The sequence below is a fragment of the Pinus tabuliformis genome, chromosome 6 (genome assembly GCF_031772625.1).
Source record: "Pinus tabuliformis cultivar Carrire ecotype Pingquan chromosome 6, CPIR1, whole genome shotgun sequence".
Taxonomy (NCBI): Eukaryota; Viridiplantae; Streptophyta; class Pinopsida; order Pinales; family Pinaceae; genus Pinus; species Pinus tabuliformis.
The window spans coordinates 1,411,966,344-1,411,991,279 of NC_142292.1; the positions used below are offsets into that span (position 1 = coordinate 1,411,966,344).

Genomic DNA, 24,936 nt, shown 5'->3' on the forward strand with positions numbered 1-24,936 from the left:
TTCTTGCCAAGATGAATAACATATGCAACGAGCCAAGATTACAAGTGTTTCATAAATTCACATTAAATTTTAGGGCACAAGTAAAATAATGACATAGCATTCCATACATTAGACATGAACCATTATGAAATTTGCATGAAAGAGTACTTACATGACAAAAAGAGTATATCCATCCATAAACTTGCCAAATAGAAGCTCCAATAGAGATAATGAAAATATTCCACACATCAAATTGCATTTAATCATCCAAATCATTCCACAAATTGTAGGTCTGAAATCTTTAGAAAGATATATCCCAAATCCAAGTGATGATGAATGTTACAATGAGGCTCTATTGTATTTATATGAGCCTTTGAGCAATTCAAAAAGCCTAATTTAGCCTAGTGACGCCCCTACAATAAAATAATGAGCAAAATAACCCTACTTTGTTGGCAAGCCCACCAAATATCTCCACAATACGAATAATTAGACTCTCAAGAGGGCTGAAATAATAATACAATAGCTAGAAGGGTTGTTGGAAGGCCAAATGAAGTCCCTCGTGTCATAATGAATAGGAGGGCTCCAATAATATTGATGTAGGGGGTGGCCCCTTAATCTCCAAGCAAATGACTTGTGTTGCTCTCAACTGGCTGTGGGGGCACAAAGAACATCCTCATGGATCTCCAACTGAATCAAACAAGCCCGTGTTCCATCTGTAAGGGTTGAAACAATGATGCAAGCCCTCTCTTGTCTCCTTAGGTGAGACAAAACCCCATCTGGGCCCTGGATCAACTGCCGAGTGTGTGGTGCAGGTGTGTAACTAGTTGGGCAATGTGGTCCAGGTGCATCATCATCATTGAATAAATGGGGCGCGATGTCATGTCCCCTCCCAAATACATTTGTAACAGGTTTATCTCTACACATTTTTGCACATTTTTAGCTAAGGAAAATGACCCAACCGTTTCGACTTAGGGACTTAGGAGAAATTTCGGCTTAATTAGATTGCTAGTGGAAGGTGGGGGCCACTCGCGTGGGAATTCGAACTAGGCCATTCGAATATCTTGGAGGGAATTCGAATAGCTGATTGAAGGGGGCCACATGAGGCAAGGAAGGTCCACGAAGTCATAAGGAGGAGGAGGCTCTCATTTGGGTCATTCATTCGACCTTGTATATCGAATTTACTTGACTGTTTGCTCAAGCTCCTTAGCTGAGTCAACCTTACCTTTGGGGGATTTCGAGTGCCACCCTAGGAAGGCAGTTCCAGAAGAATTTTCAGGAGTTCTGGGGAGTATCCACAGCATAGTCACTCAGCTACACTCAGGAAGTGCGTATTTCTGGGCCATAGTGAGAACACGCAGAGGGAGATAGAGCCACCTTGGATCAGCCAATTTCCGGAGGAGCCAAGGAACCTGAAGGACAACATTGGGCCAACATTCAGTGAGAGTTTTGGAGCCAAAGAAGCCAACAACCCAGCAGTTCAAATTCCAGGCCTAGGAGACAGCGCAGAGGGCCAGTTCAACAATTTCGTGGGTCTTGAGGGCAAGAGCTACAACCCAGAAACTCATCTGGGAAGTCAGGAGATTTGTAGGAGGGATCATCTTAGAGTTTTTGGACACTTTCCAGGAGGTTTTACAACCTTAATCCAGCAGGCCAAGTTTTGCAGTTGCAGCTGAGGTTGGGCTCCTTGGGGGTCGAATTTCAAAATTCTGAACCAGCTAAATTCCTTCATGGGTTTTTCTGGGTTTAGACGAAGGTGTAAGGAACTAAAATATCATAATTTTCTGAGCACGGGAAGTAGTGATTCCAGCCCTTCGAAGTCAGCAAACATAACAATTTTCTAGGCAGTGCAGTTCAATTTGGTGTAGCAGTTGTAGCAACCTTCAGTTCAACATTTGCTCAACTGGGTTTGGTCATGCTTGTCTGTTGAGACAAGCCCATGCCCACCATTCTATTTATTATTGTATTTTGTTCCTGAAGAAGCAATAAAATGGCTCAACAGTTCTTTATTTCCAGTGTTTCCATGGGTGCTTAGTGTCTATTTCGTTTTTCTGATTGCTGGATTGTTTGCATGCTTTGTCTATCACTTATATTCCTGTTTAGGAACATTACAGTGGTATCAGGGCCTAGGTCTTGGCTCGCTGTGGGGATTTTCTCCTATGAGAGAAGGGGACCAGTAGAACATCACATATCGAAGGCAAAGGTACTAGAGCAGAGAAAGAGAGCTGGAGGTCACTCTAGACACAGAGGACAGGGGGAAAGAAGTGGTAGCAAAGGAGGACATGGTGGAACCCAAGAGCAGGGAGGAGATGACTTTTAACAACCTCTTGAAGGCTTTGAATGATTTAGCAAAGGGCCAGAAAGAGATGTTGGAGGAGATAAAGATGCAGAACAAAGAGAGAACCACACCTAGAGGGTTTCTATTTGGGGAAACTTTTGGAGCCTCCCAGCCATTCGATCACCCCTCACCAACAACACAAGCCCCATAAGCTAGTGGGCCAACTCGAGCCACACTACCCTCTTTTGTACTTGTGGCACAGATCAAACCAGCAGTGGTTGAAGACCCCACATAGATGGGAGAACATTTTAGAGTGTGGCAATCTATGGGTGTAGACTTCAGGGAAGCACTCTCTTTCAGAGATTTCTGCAAGCTCAAGCAGAATGAGAAGAGCAAGGGCTATGGAGGATAGGTTACACAGAGCTATGAGCTGTAGAGGACCATAGGGAGGATGTACTTCCCTACATTCGATGGCACTGCCAAGTGCACTGCTAGGGCTTGGGTTGAGAAGATGGACACCTACTTCTAGCTCAACCGGATGATAGAACAGGAAGCCATCAAGATGGCCACACTGCACATGGAGGGGGAAGCCCATGACTGGTGGTTTCATGGCTTGGCCACCCTGGGGCATGCCAATGTGGCTTCTTATGAGGATTTCACCAGGAGGGTGGTGGAACGTTTTGACCAGAGGGATCCGGAGGCCCATTTCAGGGAGTTGACCCAACTGCGCCAGACAGGCAACCCAGAGCAGTATATTTCAGAGTTTCTGCGAGTGTCAGTGATGGTTTCAGACCTATTGGAGGCTCGGAGGGTATATACTTTCATTGAGGGCCTACTTAAGCCCCTACGTGGACTGGTGAAGTCACGCAAACCCTCCACGTTGCAGGCAGTTTTGTGCACTAGAGATCTACAAGGGGCCATCCCCAAGACCAGAGCGTCTTTTCCTGCACGGACCCCTTTCCCACAGAAGGGGCATGACACTAGACCCCCACCTCAGAGAACCACCCAAGGATGAGGGCAGCTGGATGATGAGACACAAAAGGACCTCAGGAGGAGGAAGTTGTGCTTCACTTGCCAGGAGCCCTGGGCACCAAGCCATTGGTGCACTGCTGGCAAAGTACATTATATTGAGGTCTTTTCAGACAGTGACCAGGATGACATGTTGGAGCAGGATTGTGGTGTGGGAGATGGTGAGAGTCCGATAGATAGGGGACCACCACTACCACCTCAATAGGGAGGGGCATCCTTTGCCCCATCCGGGGGAGTCTTTGCTTCCTTATGCGACGTTCCCAAATTTTGACATTGAGGATCAGAGGCACTATACAGGGATAGCAGGTGTCGGTCCTAGTTGACAGTGGGACTACCCACAACTTCATTGATGCCTAGTTGGTATAGAGGAGGGACCTCAGTCGTGCCTCACCACGACTGAGTTTGAGGGCTTTTAGTCCTACTATTGAGTGATTGTACCATGCAGTGCACTCGGTATGTGCCTGCTTTGACAGTAGTTATAGGGAGCTACTCGATAACGAACCACTTCTTTGTGGTCGATGTGCCAGACACCAACGTGGTGATGGTTGTCCAGTGGCTGTACTCCCTGGGGCGAGTCACTACTGATTGGAAGAAACTAGAGATGGAGTTCACCTGGCAAGATGGAAAATCAGTAGTTCTCAGAGGCATGCATTCATATCCACACCCTAGACAGTCTCAGCACATAGGATGGAGGCTGATCTTCGACATGGGGACATAGCATGGGCAGTGGAGCTAAGAGTTTCGGAGATTGGGGGACAGATCCAACCACCACCACTAGACATGCAGGCCTTGTTGGACAGATACGCAGTGGTGTTGGGGATATTCCACTTGGGCAACCGCTAGACAGGGGATTCGAGCACACTATTGAGTTTGAGTCGGGTGTGCAAGGGGTGATCACTACCCCTTATAGGCATCCTAAGGCCTATAAGGATGAGATTGAGAGGGCCATTATGGGGTTGTTGGCATTGAGCCATATTAGGCCAAGTTCCAGTCCCTTCGCTTCTTCAGTAGTGTTGGTGATGAAGAAGGATGGGGCCTTACACATGTGCATTGACTATCGGACCCTCAACCAGAAGACACTGAAGAATAGGTACCCCATCCCCCGCATAGATGAGTTGATGGATGAGTTTAGAGGAGCCAAGTACTTCTCTAAGATCGATCTGCATTCAGGGTACCACCAGATCAGGGTGAGGGATTAGGACATCCCCAAGACAACTTTCCGGTGCCATTATGGGCACTTTGAGTTCCTGGTCATGCCATTTGGGCTTACCAACGCTCCAGCTACCTTCTAGTCGTGTATGAACCATGTCTTCCGGAGGCAGTTGAGGAGATTTGTGTTGGTTTTCTTCGACGATATTTTGATTTACAACAAGACTTGGGAGGAGCATCTCCAACACTTGGAGGAGGTGCTACATATTTTGGAGGAGCAGCAGTTTTATGCCAAACTGTCCAAGTGCGAGTTTGGCCTGATAGAGATGCTCTACTTAGGGCATATCATTGGTGCAGATGGGGTGAAGGTCCATGAGGAGAAGATACGGGCTATCTGTGACTGGCCAGTACCTAGAGATGTGACAACGCTGAGGGGTTTTGTGGGTATCTGCACTTACTACTGGAAACTTTTCAAGGGGTTTTCACAATTGGTAGAACCCCTGACAGATTTGACCAAGAGAGGGGCTTTCGCATGGACTGATGGAGCATAGGTAGCCTTTGATTGCCTCAAGGAGGTGATGAGCAGTTGCCTGGTTTTAGCACTTCCGGATTTTTCCCAACCCTTCACCGTGGAGTGTGATGCATCTGGGGAGGGAGTTGGAGCAGTTCTATCACAAGATGGGCACCCCATTGCTTTTGAGAGTCGAAAGCTCTTACCACATGAGCGGTCATATTCCATATATGACAAAGAGATGTTGGCCATCATGCATGCATTGGCCAAATTCCGATAGTATTTGGTGGGAAACAGGTTTCGGGTGAAGACTGATCACAACAGTCTTCGTCACTTCATGGGGCAGCAGGGCCTCAACGACAGGCAGTAGAGATGGGTTAGCAAGGTGCAGGCCTATGACTTCGATATAGAGTATGTGCAGGGAAAGCACAATGTGGTGGTCGATGCTCTATCACGGAGACTTGCTGGTCTATCACTCATGAGCATCTGCCATGATTGGAAGGCCCAACTATTGGTGGAGTACTCCAAGGACAGGAGGGCATACGAGATCTTGGAGGGTATCCACGCAGATGAGCACTACCGAGTGATGGACGAGGTCATCTATTACAAGGGGCGCATATTTCTGGTTCCCAACTCGCTGTTGAGGGAGAGAGTGCTCTAGGCAGCACATGACTCGCCATTGTCAGGGCACCAGGGGTTCCGAAAAACATACATGGTAGTCAGGGAGAGATTCACATGGAAGGGCCTCAAGGGGGACGTGCTGAAGTATGTATAGGAGTGTGAGGCATGTCAGCGGAACAAGGGGGAGTTGTTATGAAACCAAGTCACAAAAGGATCGAAAAGATAGTTGAACGCCTTAGAATTCAGCCTCTTCGAGGGGGCAACCTCCTTTAAATTACACAAATGAACAATTCTTGGATTATACAAATGACAAAACCTCCTTTCTATCTATAGGAGTCTAAGGGGTCACAATATAACCAAGCCGACCTAACAATAATAATATAAAGGCACAAAAATAACAATAGAGGGATTCTATGGGGCACAGTAATAACAATATGGGGACAATAGGGGCACAACAATATTAATAAGGGATACAACTACAATAGTAATGGGGGCATCACTAGTATTATAGGGACCTAACATGCCCCTCTCCTTCAAAAAAGTGTTGTCCTCAACGCTTGAGTAGTTCTGGATGCTTCTGTATAAAATTCTCATCCTCCCATGTGGAATCTTCAGCGGATAAGTTCTTCCACTTGATGAGATACTCTAAAATGGATCGATTTTGTAGCTGTCGAGTTCTTGTTTCTATGACTGCTTTCGTTCCAATATAATTTTTCCTTCCTCGTCAAGTTCTGGCAATATTGTTTGAACTGGGAGCTTGTCGCCTATAACCTTCTTTAAACATGAAACATGGAAAACTGGGTGCACTCGAGAAGTTGCAGGAAGCTCCAATTTGTATGCCATAGTACCAATCTTTTGCAACACCTTGTACGGACCATACTACTTTGGTGACAATTTATTATCCTTCTTAGCTTGCTTGAGGGACATTTGTTTATATGGTTGTAGTTGTAGGAATACCCAGTAATATTCCTAATGGAAATTTTACAGTGATAACAAAGTCATGCAAAGATAATAACACAGAAATTTTCAAAAATGCATACACATAAACTAGAAATATCTCCAAATCCACAAACTGACCAATATTTTATTAATAATAGTGTTTTGGTACAAATGAGTTGGATAAAATGCACCTGGGCCTGCACAAGGCAAGCTACAAGCATCAGGGGATGAATACAAGAAATCTCAACAACTATAATAGCAAGCTCCTCAAAAAAATATGTTGTTGCTCCAAAACTACACTGTTGCTTGACTTCACCCCCTGATTTGCCCACTCTAGAGTGCCCAGAAAATTCTATAAAATTAGGAGAGTGCTCCTTGCCCAAAACCTAGAAAAACCTAGAAAGGGTTTCCCTTAGTTCCAACTTTCAAAATTTGACCCTTCACAGCTTGGCCCTCCACCAAATTCGAATTCTGTTACTGTGGCTGCTCCTGTCAATCTCTTCTCTCCAAACTCTAGCAATCCTCCTCAAATTGCCCTCCCAATGATTTCCCAACACCCTAGCTCCAAACTCCCCCAGATGATGCTGGCCCAAAAGAGTCTCACTTCATTGATTGCGTAGTCATGGAGGAGATGATGTAGTCCTATGTATGATAAAGTGGGAGTTGTGTTTAGGTTGGTCCTCTTGGCTGTAGCTTCCCTCCACACTAATGAAAATGATCAAAGAACACTCCTGTAGCTTCTTTGGTCAATTCCCTAACAACCCAACTCCATAAACAACCAGTGAATCCTCCCTTTGAGTAGTGGTGGGTCCCAGACTACGTGCTCTACTCCAGAAATGCGTGGGACCTGTAGTTGATGTCTCTTCCAATCTCAATGATGAAGGAAAAGCCTTCCTAGGGTGGCATTCGAAGTCCATCGATGAAAGGTTGAGCTTCTCTCCTTGGGAAGTTCTTGTGCTAAACAACACAATATTGGCTCAGCTGAACAACTAAGGGAAATTCGATTTTCAAATAGACAAAAGACCCCTATTGCTTCCTCATTCCTTCATTTTATAATTGTTGGCCATGCATTCCTTGTGGGTCCCTCCACCAATTCGATTTGCCTCAAGGAATTCAAATTCTTTTTTCCCCAAGTGCATACTTTATGTGGGCCCCATATTCCACTATCAATTTAATCTTTCATTTTCTCTAATGTTGGTGGCCTCCATCTCTCCAAAAATTAAGTGGGGACTCCCTCCATGCACTTTTCCTAAGTTTACATGCCAAAATATTTCCCAACACCCAATTGCAAAAATAGAAATTCATCTTAGCAAAATTAATTTAATTGGGGACATTACAGCTACAATCGCTTCCCATCCTCGAGGGGACATGGGAAAACATATCTATGGATTTCATCACGGGGCTCCCCACAGTGCAAGGCAAGGACTACATTTATGTAGTGGTTGATCGGTTGACCAAGTATGCCTACTTTTTCGCCATCCCCACAAGGTATTTGGTTGCACAGGTTGCGGAGCTGTTCTTTAGGGAGATCTTCCGGTTACACAGACCTCCTAAGAACATTGTGAGTGACAGGGATATCATGTTCATGGGAGGCTTTTGGCAGGAGCTTTTCAGGTTGGTCAGTACCGAGCTCACTCCTAGCACGAGCTACCACCCCCATACAGATGGCTAGATAGAGCGAGTTAATCAGTGGTTGGAAGGGTATCTGAGGAACTACGTGACAAGACAACAGAGGGCTTGGATCCAGTGGCTGCATTTGGGCGAGTATTGCTACAACACCACCCACCACATGTCCATTGGTATGACTCCTTTCCCTGCCTTGTATGGATGGTGCATTATCTTTTACTGATGTTGGTTTTGGAGACAACCGGGCCTCAAAGGCGAAAGATTGGATCCAAGAGAGCCAAGACATCCTCAAGGCTCTCAAGGTTAATTTAGTGACAACACAAAACCAGCAGAAGGTGTACGCAAACCGACACTGGACATAGAGACATTTCGAGGAGGGGGATTTGGTGTACCTCTGACTACAGCCGTACATGCAGTCCACATTGAAGCAGAAGGGGATCGAGAAGCTACAACCTCGCTTCTATGGGCCATACCGGGTGATCAGACGAGTTGGGGAGGTGGCCTATGAGCTGGAGCTGCCTCCGGGGAGCAGGATTCACAATATATTTCATGTCTCGTGCCTTAAAAAGGTGTTGGGGCAACAGGTGACAGCAGCAGTAGAGTTACCCCCATTGGATGATGAGGGCCACTTGGTTTTGGAGCCTGAGACCATTTTGGAGAGGAGGGAGAGGAAGCTGAGGAGTAGGACCATCAGGGAGTTCTTGGTATGCTGGAAGAACTTGCCGGATGAGGATGCCACTTGGGAGGGTGAGCACATTTTGGAGCACCCAGCTCTGAGGTTGCTTGAGGGAAAGCAACATTTGGGAGGAGAGGACTGTCATGTCCCTTCCCAAACACATTTGTAACAAGTTTATCTCTACACATTTTTGGCTAAGGAAAAGGACCCAGCCGTTTCGACTTAGGGACTTAGGAGAAATTTCGGTTTAATTAGATTGCTAGTGGAAGGTGGGGGCCACCCACGTGGGTATTCGAACTAGGCCATTCGAATGGCTTGGAGGAATTCAAATAATTGATTGAAGGGGCCCACATGAGGCAAGGAAGGCCCATGAAGTCATAAGGAGGAGGAAGTTCTCATTTGGGTCATTCATTCAACCTTGTATATTAAATTTACTTGACTGTTTGCTTGAGCTGCTTAGCCGAGTCAACTGGTTGTTCAACCACGAATCTCTCAAGTGGGAGATTCAACCTTACCTTCAGGGGACTTCGAGTGCCACCCTAGGAAGGCAGTTCCACAACAACTTTCAGGGGTTTCGGGGAGTATCCAAAACACAATCACTCAGCTACACTCAAGAAGTGCGTATTTCTGGGCCATAGTCAGAACACGCAGAGGGAGATAGAGCCACCTTGGATCAACCAATTTTCGAAGGAGTCAAGGAACCTGAAGGACAACATTGGGCCAACATTCAGTGAGAGTTTTGGAGCCAAAGAATCCAGCAACCCAACAGTTCGAATTCCAGGCTTGGGGGATAGCGCAAAGGGCTAGTTCATCGATTTCGTGGGTCTTGAGGGCAACAACTACAACCCGAAAAGTCATCTGGGAAGTCAGGAGATTTGTAGGAGGGATCATCTCAGAGTTTTGGACACTTTCCAGGAGGGATAATAGCCTTAATCCAGCAGGCCGAGTTTTGCAGTTGCAGCTGAGGTTGGGCTCCTTGGGGGTCGAATTTCAGAAGTCTGAAGTAACTAAATTCCTTCGTGGGTTTTCTGGGTTTAGGCCGAGTAAGGAGCTAAAATATCATATTTTCTGAGCATGGGAAGTAGTGATTTCAGCCCTTCGAAGTTAGCAGACAGAGCGATTTTCTGGGCAGCGCAGTTCAGTTTGGTGCAACAGTTGTAGCAGCGTTCAGTTCAACATTTGCTCACCTGGTTTGGTCATGCTTGTTCGTTGAGACAAGCCCAAGTGCACCATTCTATTTACTATTGTATTTTGCTCCTGGAGAAGTAATAAAATGGCTCAACAATTCTTTATTTCCATTGTTTCCATGGGTGCTTAGTGTCTATTTCGTTTTTCTGATTGTTGGACTGTTTGCATGCTTTGTATATCACTTATATTACTATTTAGGAACATTACACACAAGCAAACAATAAGTGGTGCTGAAGGATCCAATGGCGTGGCTATTTGTTCTCTGCTATAGTGGAGGCCCATTGCTTTCAACTCTCACCCTACAAGTGCCATTAAGACCCTTTAGAGGGCTTGGATCTCGTATAGGGAGACCGAACCCCAAGATGAAGACCCACCTGCAATCCTGTATAAGATCCAATGCGTCTCCTCACCTTCCAGTACAAAAATTCATTAGTGCATTTGAACAATTGAGCTTACAAATCATGCAACCAAGTGGGCACTTCATAGTGACATGCCCTTTCATAATGGGTTTTAGAATGTATAGGTGTCTCCAGGCTTAAGAGGGTGGTTAATCAAGGGCCCTATTAGGTGGTTTCAACTTCTAAGGGAGTGATAGGTCTGTTAAAATTTGGCAGTTCAGGGATGGATTTTTCCTAGAAGAAATCATATCTTTCAGTTTTGTTTGAACGACCTATAATAAAATTTCATTTCTGACAATTCTAATATAACTTTCCAAAAATAGTAAGTCACATCTCAATTTGGAAGTGACTTTCCAAAATAGAAAGTCATGTCTAAATGATCAAAGATGATCTCGACATATGGAATCCACTTTAAAATCAAATCAATCATGATTATACAAGTCAAGAATTAATATATTTATCCTTACTAGTATTATTATTATGATACTATTATTTATAAAATAGTCTATAATCATTTACCTTTAATGGATTAATAAAAAAACAAATTCTCTCATGGAATAAGTAAATTAAATTGATAAATCTCTTACTTGGAAAATCGAATCTCTCTTGGAATAAAATAGTAACTCCACACTTAAGAGAATGTAACTCTCCCTCACTAATTCAATGTATGACGAAAATGTAACTCCTCATTAAATGCACTTGTAACTCCCTCATTCAATTCTATTTGTAACTCTCACAAAATATTCTCTCATGTCTAAGTGTAACTCTCTCTCTCCATAATTCAAATTGTAACTCCACAAGACAAATGTATCCCTCTCTCTATTCTTAGGATGAGTCACACTTCTCCTCTAGTAACTCCTCCCTCATGGAATTCAATTCTCCTATTATTTTCTCAACACATGGATTCATTTTGTAACTTCTCATTTCAAATCTATTTAAGCAAAAGAAAGTGAGCCTTGAGAGAAGCATGTTCATTGTGAAGAAGGAGAGCTAGTGTTGAGTGTGTGCAAGAGAAGCGTGAGAGCAAGTGAAGAGTAAGAGCAAGGGAAGAGCTAGAGCAAGTGTGAAGGACAAGATCTGGTCAAGAGAAGGAGATCTTCAAGCGAAGAGCAAGAGCACTTCAACCGCAATTTGATCAAACATTGGTGACTTTATTCATTCTCATTCTGTGTGTGTGTGTGTGTGTGTGTGTGTGTGTGCGTGTGTACTCTTCTGAACAATTTGAAGAAATCTAATAGAAGAATAATCATTTGGGTTTTCCCCTTGTGGATTTTGCCCTGGTCATTAGACCTAAATCTCAGTGTCTTATATTTGTGCTTGGTTGCCTTCATATGATCCTTAAGCTTATGTTCTATCTACAATTGCTGATAGTTAATCTAGGTTGTCATTGATGTCGATATGGCAGTGGCCGAAATGGCAAATTCTCTAAGTTGCTAGATGACATGTCTTCTAGTGATCTTAATGGATGATGAAGAAAACCACTCTTGGTAAAGGACTAGATGAGGACGGAAGAAGCCTAATAAGAGGAAGTCCATCCAAGAAGAAGTCTAATTACCCTACCTCCAATTCTGCACCAGTCACATTAAAAATATTTTTTTTCACCTCCTTAAAGGCTGCAACTCACCATGAGATCTACACCATTCTTTAGATCATTAATTTAGCTTTCTAATGAGCTATTATTTGGCCCAAAACTCCAAGTAGTCTGACAGATATGAATTTTCGAAGAAAAGAATGTTATTATGGACAGTAAGCCGACCTAAACTACTTTCCCATGTCGGCCTACTCTAAGAAGACATGTCTGTTCGTTTCATAAAGCAACTTGGCGTATAAATAGAAGCTCGGATCTCCATTTCTAATGATGTGCAAGACACAACAATTACAGGTACTCGGTCAACATCACAGAAGAGAGAAAGATTTGTTCACAACTCGTGAACAAAAGAAGAAAGAGACAAGGGCACATCTGATAAGGGTTTCTCGGTCATATTATAGCTCGGATTCTTGAAGATTACTGTGGTTGTGATCACACAGCAACTCGGATAGCGAAGACACACCTAGGCAGTGACTCTGACTTACCTTTTTAAGACTCGGTCCCTTTATCTCTTACAGCTCGGACTGTGGTATATCACAGCAGTTTATTCTTAACTATGGCTTAGACAACAGCAAACTTCATATACCTCGAATTGGTGTAGCTCGGACTGTGACTTCATCACAATGCTCAAATTATATTCATGACTGTATACATTGCAGTTCTTGGTGCAATTACAAGACTTTGGACCTGTACCTCTTATTTATTGTTGTTATAGTGGTGGTAGAGTTGATGCTTCGGACCATTGCATAGCCTCCAGACTTTGGATTAGTGCAGAACTGTAAGTACTTTTTTTCGGACCTGTGACATCCCTTAAAAACTTAGTCCTGTGGCTCTATTTCGATCTGAGCAGTAGCATTGGAGTAATATAATTCGGCACAGGAATATTGATATGATCTTTGTGTAAGAATATTGGAGCTGTTTGAACAGTGGTCTTGGTGCAACAGTGATTAAGTTGTCTTGAGATAATCTAGTGATTGAAGTAGTGGAGAAGTCATGGTGCAAACTTTGGTGCAGTATTGATAAAGAAGTGGAGATGATGCGGTATGGTGCAAATTGGTAAAATGAAGCATCCTTGAACTAACAACTTCAGTAAAGCAGCATGGAAGGATTGGTGTCCTTTGGGTAGGTGCCCTAAACACAAGGTTGGTGCCTAAATTTTGAAGGGTTGTAACCCTCACATCTTATTGTACTCTTTCATTTGATAAAAGGATTTTTATCCTTCTTGTTTCTATAATAAGATTATTCATTTCTTTGATTTTAATTGTGTAGAATCTAACTGGACATAATAACAATTGAAAAGAAATACTGATTCACCTTGCTCTCAGTATTTCCAACAACTGGTATCAGAGCCAGCTTCTTCGTAATCAGCCTAACAGCTAGAAGAAGGATTCTTAGTCACAATGAAAAATCAAGAAGTGTCAGGAAGGCTTCCTTTGTTCGATGGCACAAATTTTGGTTTTTGGAAGAAAATAATGTCCTACTACTTAATGTCCCTTGGACTTGAAGTTTGGCATTTTGTTTTGAATGGGTATGCTGCTCCTTCCACTCTTCCAACTGATCAAGACGAAAGGAAATCTTACATTGCAAATGCCAAAGCTTTAAATTCCATCACTAGTGGAATCACCGACTCTGAATTTACAATAGTCATGAATTGTGACTCGGCTAAAGAAGTATGGGACAAGTTAATTGCCTTATATGATGGGGATTCTAAAGTTGAAAAGGCAAAGCTTCAAACTCATAGAAGACATTTCAAAAGTCTTAAAATGGATGGCGAAGAAGATATTGCATCATACCTTCTCTGTGTGACTGAAGTTGTCAACTCCCTTAAAGGGTTAGGAGAAAAAGTTGAAGAAAGTAAAATTGTTCAAAAAATTCTGAGATCTCTTCTTGACATATTTGACTCCAAAGTGAGTGTTATAGAAGAAATGAAGGATCTAGACACCCTCAAGATGGATGAACTTCACAGAATTCTCACTGCCTATGAAATGAGGAAAGGAATCCCAAACTCCAAAGAAGCAGCATTCAAAGCCTCAAAATCAACAAGAGGAAGAAATGGGTGGAATACCAACAATGACGACTCCGATGCTGAAACCGCAAGAGGAAGAAATGGGTGGAATACCAACAATGACGACTCCGATGCTGAAACCGAATTAGCACAATTTGTACGAAGACTCAAGAAAGGATCCAAGCTAAAAGGTAAGTACCCTCTTATTTGTTTCAATTGTGGAAGAATAGGTCATTATGTTGCAAAATGTCCTTGTAAACATGATAGTGATGATGAGGAAGATTCTAAAAAGATGGTATACAAAAAGAAAGGGTTTAATAAGAAGAATTTCTTCTCTAAGCAAGATGAGTCTGATGAAGATGAATTTGTAATCATCAAGAAGAAATCAACTAAAAATTTCCCTCATCACAAAGGAGGTAATGATGAATCAAATGAAGAAAATGACTATGCTGGAAGCCAAGAAGTATTGTTCATGGCATTCACAAATGATGATGATTCAGGATGTAGATGAATTGTTAACGAGTGCTATTGAAGAAAATTAGAAATTACGAAATAAGATCATTTCTCTCAAGGTAGAAAAGGAGGAAGAAAAAATAAGGGAAGACCTCTTGAAAAATAAGCTAAAAGAAAAGGAAGAAATCTGTGAAAATCGTGAAGCTGAAATAGTATCTCTAAGGAAGGAATTGGAGCAAGTCAAAAAGAGTTGGCAAAGCTCTCAAACACTTGACAATATCCTTAATGCTCAAAAACCTCAATATGACAAATCTGGGATTGGTTTTAAAGGAGAATCATCAAGTACTAAGGATAATGCAAGAAGCTATGCTGACATACTTTCTAGCAATCCAAAAGAAGAAAAGTCATCTCATCAAAGGCCCATCTCAAATCCAAAGAATGAAGAAAGAGTAACTCCAAGGAAGAATGTTGATTTAAGTCATGGCTATTACAACAGGTACCAAACTATCTTTTTTGGGTATTGTTATTATTGTAAAAATTTTGGTCATCAAGCTAAACATTGCATGGCTCGTAAGAATGAAACACCAAGATTGAAGGATCAAACAAATAAACCACATGGTCTCAAAGAGCAAGGACAAATCAAGACTTATAACTCCTTTGATCCTTTGACCAAGTTTGATCCAATTTGTTCATTACGTGATGATTATGAACATAACGAACAAAATTGTCCACTCAAAAGAAGAGAAGCAAGAAGGGAGAATATCAATACGGATAAATGTGGCCTAGCTCTATGTGCTCATAGTGATGAAAACCATTGGTTTGTGGACAGTGGATGCTCAAGACATATGACAGGTGACAAAAAGAAGTTTGTCTCATTGAACAATAAGGATGGAAGTGTATCCTTTGGAAGTGGATCTGCTAAAATCACTGGAAAAGGGATCGTTGCCCTTGTTAATGGAAAAGGAAAGGCTCAAAATGCTTTGCTGGTAGAAGGACTCAAACACAATCTCTTGAGTGTTAGCCAAATTTGTGACCAAGGAGAACTCTTCCTTATGAGAACTTGTGGCTAAAGGAGTAAGAACACCAGATAACGTTTACATCCTGAGCAAAATCCACAAAGATAAATGTTACTTGAGTCAAACAGATGAAAGTTGGTTATGGCACAAGCGATTGGGGCATATAAGTTTTGATAACTTGATCAATATTAGCAAAATTAATGCAGTAAGGGACATTCCAAAGATGTTCAAACCAGATCAAGCTGTATGTGGCCCATGTCAACATGGTAAGCAAACTAGAACCAACCACAAGACTAAGGAGTTCTCAACATCAAAACCTCTAGAGATCATTCATGCAGATTTATGTGGGCCAACTAGAACTCCAGCGCTCCAAGGTGAAAGGTACTTTGCTTTATTTGTTGATGACTATACTAGAATGATGTGGGTATATTTCATAAAATATAAATCTGAAGCATTTGAATGTTTTAAGAATCTTAAAGCTCTTGTAGAAAATGAAAAGGATTCTAAGATTAAATGTCTTAGAATGGATAGAGGGGGAGAATTCACATCAAAGGAATTTGATTAATTCTGTAAAGTACATGGAATTGAAAGAGAAGTCTCTATTGCTAGAACACCCAAGCAAAATGGGGTAGTTGAAAGAAGAAACCGAACCGTTCAAGAAATGGCAAGGACAATGTTACTAGCAACTGACTTGCAGCCAAAATTTTGGAGAGAAGCAGTTGGGACAATAGTTTATACCTTGAATCGAACTCAACTAAGACCAAATAATGAGAAGACTCCTTATGAATTATGGAAAGGAAGACCTGCTTCAGTAAAATACTTCAGGATTTTTGGAAGCAAATGCTTCATAAAGATCAATGATGACTCACCAGGAAAATTTGATTCTCGGGTTGACGAAGGAATATTCCTTGGATATTCTACTAGGAGCAAAGCTTACAAATGCTACAATAATCGACTACGGAAAATAGTGGAAATCATTGATGTGAAGATCGATGAAGCCCTTCTAGAAAAGGAAATTGAAGATCATGAAGTTGACCCCTTCATTGAAGAAAACAAAGAAGAACCTGAAAAGGAAGAGAGGGATCAAGAACCTCAAAATGAACCTGCACAAACTCCTAAGATCAAATTCCTTCAAAAACATCATCTGGAAGAACAAATTATTGGGAATATAGATGAAGGAATTCAAACTCGAAGAAGGATGACAAACACTCCAAGAAAAGATGATGTTGCTCTATTATCTATGATAGAAGCTGAAAATTTTTCTCAAGCAAGTCAAGACCCTCATTGGATAAAGGCCATGGAAGAAGAAATGTCTCAAATTTAAAAGAATGAAACATGGGAGCTGGTAACTCGACCAGAAGATAAAAATATAATTGGAACAAAATGGGTATACAAAAACAAGATGAATGAGGATGGACAAATAATCAGAAATAAAGCAAGGCTTGTTTGCAAAGGATACTTGCAAATTGAAGGAATTGATTTTCAAGAAACCTTTGCACCCGTAGCACAATTGGAAGCTATAAAAATATTTTTGGCATTTACTTGCTCAAATGTTTCAAGGCTTATCAAATGGATGTCAAATCAGCATTTCTAAATGGAGAACTCAAGGAAGAAGTCTACATGGAGCAACCAGAAGGATTTGATCTTGTTGAAGGAAAAGACTTTGTATGCAAGTTGAAAAAGGCCTTGTATGGGTTAAAACAAGCCCCTAGAGCCTGGTATGCAAAGTTGGATCATTATCTACAACAAGAAGGTTTCAAAAAGGGAGTAGCGGGAAGCAATCTCTACATGAAGATAGACAAGGATAAATCGTTGATCACTCTTGTATATGTTGATGATCTAATCTTTGTCAGCAATGATGATGGGATGAGTGATGAATTTGCTCTAAATATGTCCAAAAGGTTCGAAATGTCAATGATTGGTGAGCTATCTTACTTTCTTGGGCTACAAATATCTCAAACCACTGTAGGCATGTTTATATCACAAGCAAAATATCTTAAAGACATGCTCAAAAGATACGGGATGGAAGATTGCGCACCGATGAGCACACCAATGACCACAGGTTGTAAATTAAGCAAAGATGATGATTCCCCTCTCATTGATGCAACTCTTTACAAGTCAGTAATTGGAGCTCTCCTATACTTAACTGCCACAAGGCAGATATTATCCAGGCAGTGGGAATGGTAGTAAGATTTCAATCAAGCCCTAAACAATCCCATCTAGCAGTTGTGAAGAGAATACTTAGATATTTGAAAGTAACTGCTGATTTTGGTCTTTAGTATCCCAAGAGCTCAACTCTTACTGTGACAGCTTACTCTGATGCTGATTGGGCTGGAAGCGTGGATGATCGAAAAGGTACTAGTGGAAATGCATTCTTTATGGGAGACTGTCTTGTATCTTGGCTCAACAAAAAGAAATCATCTATATCTCTCTCTACAACTGAAGCCGAATATATAGCTGCAGTTGGCTGTTGTACACAAGTACTATGGATGAAGGAAGCTTTGAAGGATTTCAACATAGAAACCAAGCAACCAATCACCATTTTTTGTGACAACACTAGCGCCATTAGTCTTTCAAAGAATCTGGTGATGCTCTTGAAGACCAAACATATTCCAATCAAATACCGCTTTCTCCGTGAACAAGTTGCTAAACAGAATATCAAGTTGGAATATGTCAATACAAAAGAGCAAATTGCAGATATCTTTACAAAACCCCTTCCATGAGAAGCCTTTGAATATCTTCGCCAAAAGATGGGGGTCATTGCTCTTGCATCACATTAAAGAAATCAAGCAAAGAAGCATCATGACAGGGGGAGCAACATGATAGGAGGAGTCTATCGGCACCCCATTTGCCATTGATGTCAAAGGGGGAGAAAAAGTTGGAATATTTCCATCAATGACAAAGGGGGAGATTGTTAATCTAGGTTGTCATTGATGTCAATATGGTAGTGGCTGGAATGGAAAATTCTCTAGGGTGCTAGATGACATGTCTTACCTCCAGTGATCTTAATGGATGATGAAGAAGACCACTCTTGGTGAAGGACTAGATGAGGATGGAAGAAGCCTAATAAGAGCAAGTCCATCCAAGAAGAAGTCTAATTACCCTACCTCCAATTTTGCACCAGTGACATTAAAAATATTTGTTTTCACCTCCTTAAGGGCTGCAACTCACCATGATATCTACACCATTCTTTAGAGCATAATTTTAGCTTTCTAATGAGCTATTATTTAGCCCAAAACTCCAAGAAATATGAGAGATATGAATTTTCTAAGAAAAGAATGTTATTCTGGACAATAAGCCGACCTAAACAACTTTACCATGTCAGCTTGCTCTAAGGAGACATGTATGTTCATTTCATAAAGCAACTTGGCGTATAAATAGAAGTTCAAATCACCATTTCTAATGATGTGCAAGACACAACAATTACCGAAACTCAGTCAACATCACAGAAGAGAGAAAGATATGTTCACAACTTGTGAACAAAATAAGGAAGAGACAAGGGCACATCTAATAAGGGTTTCTCGGTGATATTATAGCTTGGATTCTTGAAGATTATAGTGACTGTGCTCACACGGCAACTCGGATAGCGAAGACACACCTAGACAGTGACTCAAACTTACCTTTTTAAGACTCGGTCTCTTTATCTCTTACAGCTCGCATTGTGGTATATCACAGCAGTTTATTCTTAACTATGGCTTAGACAACAACAAACTTCGGATACCTTGAATTGGTGTAGCTCGAACTGTGCCTTCATCACAATGCTCTGATTATATTCATGATTGTATACATTGTAGTTCTCGGTGCAGTTACAAGACTTTGGACTTGTACCTCTTATTTATTGTTGTTACAATGGTGGTAGAGTTGATGGTTTGGACCATTGCATAGCCCCAAGACTTCGGACCACTGCAGCACTGTAAGTACTTTTTTTCGGACCCGTGACACCCTTAAAACCTTAGTCCTATGGCTCTATTTCGATCTGAGCAGTAGCTTTGGAGTAATATAATTCGACACAAGAATATTGATATGATCTTTTGGTAAGAATATTGGAGCTATTTGAACAGTGGTCTTGGTGCAACAGTGATTAAGTTGTCTTGAGATAATCTAGTGATTTAGATTTAGTATAGTCCACACCGACTACTATGTTGGGTTATTACCCAATCGATGATGGTCGTAAGGTTAGGTGAAATTAGGGTTTTGTAGCTTTGGTGCCATTTACATTATTAGACAAAAACAAAAGAATTCATCCAAAAACATTCAAGGCAACTTTTAACAAAAAACAATTATCTTAAACTTGTGTAAATAGAAAATATCAAAACTAGGGATCAAATTTTTAATCCTCTGAGCCATGGATTTCTTGTAAAGGTTTGTAAGTTGCATAACATTCCATGTAGCTATCTTCGTTGAGGTCGATAACAATGTAATGCACTTATTCTTCACCATCAACCAGCCCAACCAATGCCTTAAATGCATTTGGTGAAACCACACTTTTGAAACTAGTCACTTGCATCTAATTGTCTAATGTATGGATCTTGGGCTACTTAAAATATCGCTTGATCTTCGACGCCATTTGAGGTTTTCGTAGAGAAGATTGTGCCCATCACCTTTCAAGAAGAAGAGTTTTGGGATGGTTGCACAATCTCCTTCCTAGCAGTGGAAGCCATGGGCTTATTAGTGACCAACCTTGTTTCAACAATAGTGTTGGCATGATGGGCTTCGTGGGTGCCACCACTTCATTCCTTTGAGAGTACTGTTGAACTGCTTGAACCCACTGATGTCATTACCTGCGAGAGGCATTTTGGGCCTTGGTATGAGAGGGCAGTGTTGAAACCTATGATTAGGACTCTAACATCTAAAGCAGTGTTGATAATATCGGTATCGACAAAATATCGGCGAGGGTCTAGAAAACATCTTATAGACAATATTGGCGAAAATATCGACAAATATCGGCAAGCATAAAAAATGCATAATATATTCATTTTTTTCTTCAGATTTTTAAACATATAAAGCAATAACAACATGAATAAACACATTGGCACATAAATACGAAGAAAGCACTGATATATATGATGTCAAACAGAAATGATACATCAAAGGCGATACCAAATCCCGCTGATCCCTGATAATTGTCCAATCAAGGACTCAAATGTGGAGAACCAATACAAAATAACATCACATATATAAAAGTATCTCATCATCATGAGTTATAAACTTATATGTAGCAAAACAAATAAAACTAGCAGCTATCTATCTGAGACCAGTGCCCTCTCCCTAGCAGCTATCTTTCTGTCTTGTTCAGCAATTGCTTCAAGAGATTTTTGTATAACCTCCACACTAGAAACCATACAAGGCATTACATTTGCATCATGTGCAGGGAGTCTAGCCAGATGGTATTTCAATCGTGTAACCCCTCCTGACATCTTGGTCCCACACAATTTGCATGATAGATATGCCCAATTTGCCCCACCAACAGGCTCCCCATACTCCCAAAATGGGTCCAAGGCTTTTGGCATATTTGACATTTGTAGTGAACTAATTCAAACCTAGGGCACAAAAAAAAACAAAAAATTGGCGTTAAACTCCCCAACACAAAAAATAAGAAGTAATAACCACCTCGTTTTAAAAAAATTACTACATTATTTGCAATTTGAATGAAAAATGGCAATAAGAGGGTGCATAAGAAAGTTGAAAAAAAAAATGAAGCATGCTGTCAAAATATGGAGAAAACCCTTGCATTGACTCATGGGCATGAAAATCATAGCAAATGGGAAAAAAACATAGAAATAAAATGTTGGTAGGCAAAGAGGCAAGCAAGCATAACCCTAAATCTATGAAAAAATCATTAACATTGGGGTTTTTAAGAACATACCTGTTAATGGAAGAAATGAAGTGTGTCTCACTGTTCAATCTTTGATCCACAAACAAATCTTAGTTGGTGGTGATAATCATTGTTTGATCCTCAATCCTTCCTTGAGAACCACCACAAAACTCTTCCCCTTCCTTCTCCAACACTCAGAAACAGAAATGAGGAAAAAAGAGGCAAATTTCCCTTTTTCTAGTCATGGCATAGCCTGCCCGGCGATATTTTATATCGTCGCACAATATTTTATCGAGATATCATTAATATCTCGGAATATCGCTATATTTTCTCGGCGATATTTCGGGTCGCTAAAAATATCGCGATATTTCCTATATTTGGCGATATCTCCCCGATATTATCATCACTGATCTAAAGCGAGTGTTTGGGAGGTTTATATACCTCACCTGGTATTTAAGTTTTCTGCCCTGGAATTGGCTATTAACAAATTCCTATTCTAAACAATTTTATCCCTTCCCCTGCATGTAAATAATCTGATAGAGGTTCACAGCCACATCTTTACCATCTAGAGACAAGTTGAAGATGAAGAAACCCAGTACATAGATTGGTTGCTAAAAGAATAGAAAGAGATTTCATTGTATCGCTTAGACTATAGAAGAATTCTTGGATCCAATAATTTATAATGGCAAGTTTATTTTTACCCAGAATAAGGTAAGCACTTGTAAAAGCAGGAATTTGAACGCAAAAGCTTTCAACTACCTTGGGAACCCTTACCTACAGATATTGTTCGTTCACTCATTCCAATCACTAAATTATAGGAAAGAGGAAAATATGAACCTATCTCGAAATAGATTTATCTATTAGGAGAATGAAACTTCCAAATCAGGCAAGGAAGTTTTTTGAAGAGTATTTTAGCGCACTTGACCAAAGTTATTTGGACCAGAAGAGGGAAAAATACCTGGTCGACTAAAAATTAAATAAAATATGCAATTTTTGATGGATAAAAAAGAATTATTGTACATCAGTGTAAATCCAAACTGTTAGACACCAAATATGCAGAGTTGGCTAATGTATATAGCATGTAAGGGTGAATATGGTATAAAATAGCATTGACTGTGATACATATCTGAACCAAAATAAACTTGGATCAGGGTTTGGATGGGTTGTTACTTTCTTTTTTGGATCTTGGGCACATTAACGTCATTAGTGTCACTAGTTTGGGTCGAATCCACTCAGTTTTTTCAGGGTCCAGACTCCGAACTGGTCCAAAATCAGTTTGGTACCAGTTTTAGTGCTGTTTTTCTTTTTGTGAACTGGTTCAGACCAGCTGGTTCTGGTTGGATAAACTGGTTTTGATAACTCTTCTTTTGACAATTTAACTTGTAGACAAACCCTTCTTTGGGTCCTAGGATTAAAAAACAGGCTGGTTCATGGCAGTTAAAATCTTTGATTGGTACTGAGACATGGTATAGAATGTCTCAAAAGTGAATAGGAGGCTTGAGAACTTGCCCCAAACAGGACAGCAGAGATGTACAGAGTTCTCGTCTGAGCAGTCTTCAACTCTTGGGGACAAAATGACCAGGTTGTTCTAACAGCCACAAGAAAGAATAACAACACAGTGCAATTCTTCTTCAAAAGAAAATAAGAAAAATCCTTTCATTAGTCTTGGGTATTCAGAATATTCCATCCATGTGTCTCCTAGACTTCCTTGACCCAAGGCCTTATGATGGCCTTTGGTAGAATTCCTTTAAAAAAATAGCGGAGAAGTGTGTACCTTTTGAACTTATCACAAACACCAAATACTCTTCAAATATAAATATTCACAAGAATTTCATCAGGAGGAATTTCATTACCTTGGGGAATACTTTTGGGATTGACTTTCATGGGACCTTCAGAGGTACTGTGCTCATGGTCAATGGATGCATTGCTACCATGGAGATGAGCAATTGTTGGTCAACAATCCCGACTTTGGGCACAAGGTCAATCATTTTAAAGAACCCAGGTTCCACAAGGCTTGTGGGCCGTGGCAGGTGGGAGTGGTTGTTTAGGGTCACCGGAGGACAGCTAAGGTGTTAGAGCAAGGAGTAACGGCAAAAGTGACAGGAAATGAAAGCATACAGATCCCAACCTTCAAAAACCTAGCGGAGCTCCATGATTCTCCTCTTTTTGACTTCTTCTTGGAATTATTTAGTTGAACTCTGTTAAATTTATTCCTTTGATGCCTTTCTGCATGACATTTTTATGTAGATATCCTTTAAAGTTCAGGGATGCTTTTATTTGTTTTGTTGCTTGGAAGTTGAAATGCTCTATTTCTGACAACTTCTTTTGTTGTTTCCAATAGGCATCACTGGTTGGGCATAAATATGGCGTTTTGAGATGGAGCAAGGGTGGAAGTATGTGAAAGTTTTCAGTTGGTTGTATGATATGTGAAACAATAAGTTTTTTGATGCACTTAGTTCTTGAAGATATGACATGTGATTTATTGATCACCCTTTTTTAATGCATTTAGTTTTTGGTGGTGAACCACTTGCTTCTTTATTACCTAAGTTTTGTTACTTTCTGATTGTTGTGCAGAAAAAACAATAGAAGGGACAGCAGCTGGTATAACTTCTATGCTGCTTGCGTGCTTGTTTCTTCTTCCCTCATTGGCTTGGACAGGGTTTACTTCATCCCAGGTGATATTCAATGAAATATTGCATGGCTAGGGCTACTATTCATTTTCGATATCCACTGTAATTCATAACTATCCAGGAAATAATGCTTAATCTTTGCTAAAGTTTGTCGATGTCATTGTCTCCAGGATTGGTTATCATTGGTTTTTGCAGTCATCTTAGCTGGTCTGCTGGAGGCTTATACAACACAGCTAGACAATGCATTCATTCCACTTATATTCTACAGTCTACTTTGTCTCTAAGTTCAGCAGGCAATACATTAGTTCTTATAAATTTGATTTCTGTAATGTGTTGGAGAGCAAGGAGAATGAGGCAGATAAGTAATGTGACCCATTTTTTTAACAGTTATGGAATTTTCAGGCCTTTTTACAGTTTTGGGCAAAGCAATCCGCTGAGTGCTTTGAAAGATGCAGAGTCATATGTGCGATGCATTAGCAACACAGAGAAGGAATGTTTCAAAGTGACGAAACAGTATTTCATGTGTAAATTGGAGCTCAGCCACTAAGAGCAATGCCCGATTAAATTTATTTCTGTACGAATCAATTCAACATTATGATGATGTTATACTAGAATCTTAGTTGGATGGTGTAAATAATGTACAAGAGCCAGAGTCAATGCTGCTCCCAACAGTGATTGAGGCTCAGTTTGACCTTCAGTTAGTCCATTTTGTAAACTATCAACATAATATTGTTTTATGTTGATGATTACAGGCATTCTGTACAACAGTATTGTAATATAGTCCTCATTGAAATGGCATTCACAAGGAACTTGAAGCAATATGACATATTGATGAAGTGCTAAACAATGGACAAAAGCCATAACAGATTTTTCCCTAAGTCTAAAATTTGTACATATAATATTATCGCATCAAATACTGTTGAGTAAATAAACTAAAGTTACTATTTCAAAATAGAAGTGAAAAGATTTTAAGCTGCCAAAACTTAGGGCTTATATGTTACTCTGCTTGTTAGGCACCCACATTTTCGGTGTTGGCTT

The 24,936-nt window shown here is 40.8% G+C and overlaps 1 protein-coding gene across 1 annotated transcript in view; it reads left to right on the forward strand.

The window, feature by feature from the left end:
• Positions 1-24,717, forward strand: part of LOC149263939 (phosphatidate cytidylyltransferase family protein) — a 71,500-nt gene extending 46,783 nt beyond the window's left edge. The window contains exons 11-13 of the mRNA XM_089392696.1: positions 23,610-23,661; positions 23,843-23,943; positions 24,069-24,717. Coding sequence (XP_089248822.1) covers positions 23,610-23,661; positions 23,843-23,943; positions 24,069-24,182 — 267 coding nt within the window. The 3' untranslated portion in view covers positions 24,183-24,717. The remainder of the gene's footprint in view (positions 1-23,609; positions 23,662-23,842; positions 23,944-24,068) is intronic.
• Positions 24,718-24,936: the final 219 nt, after the last annotated feature.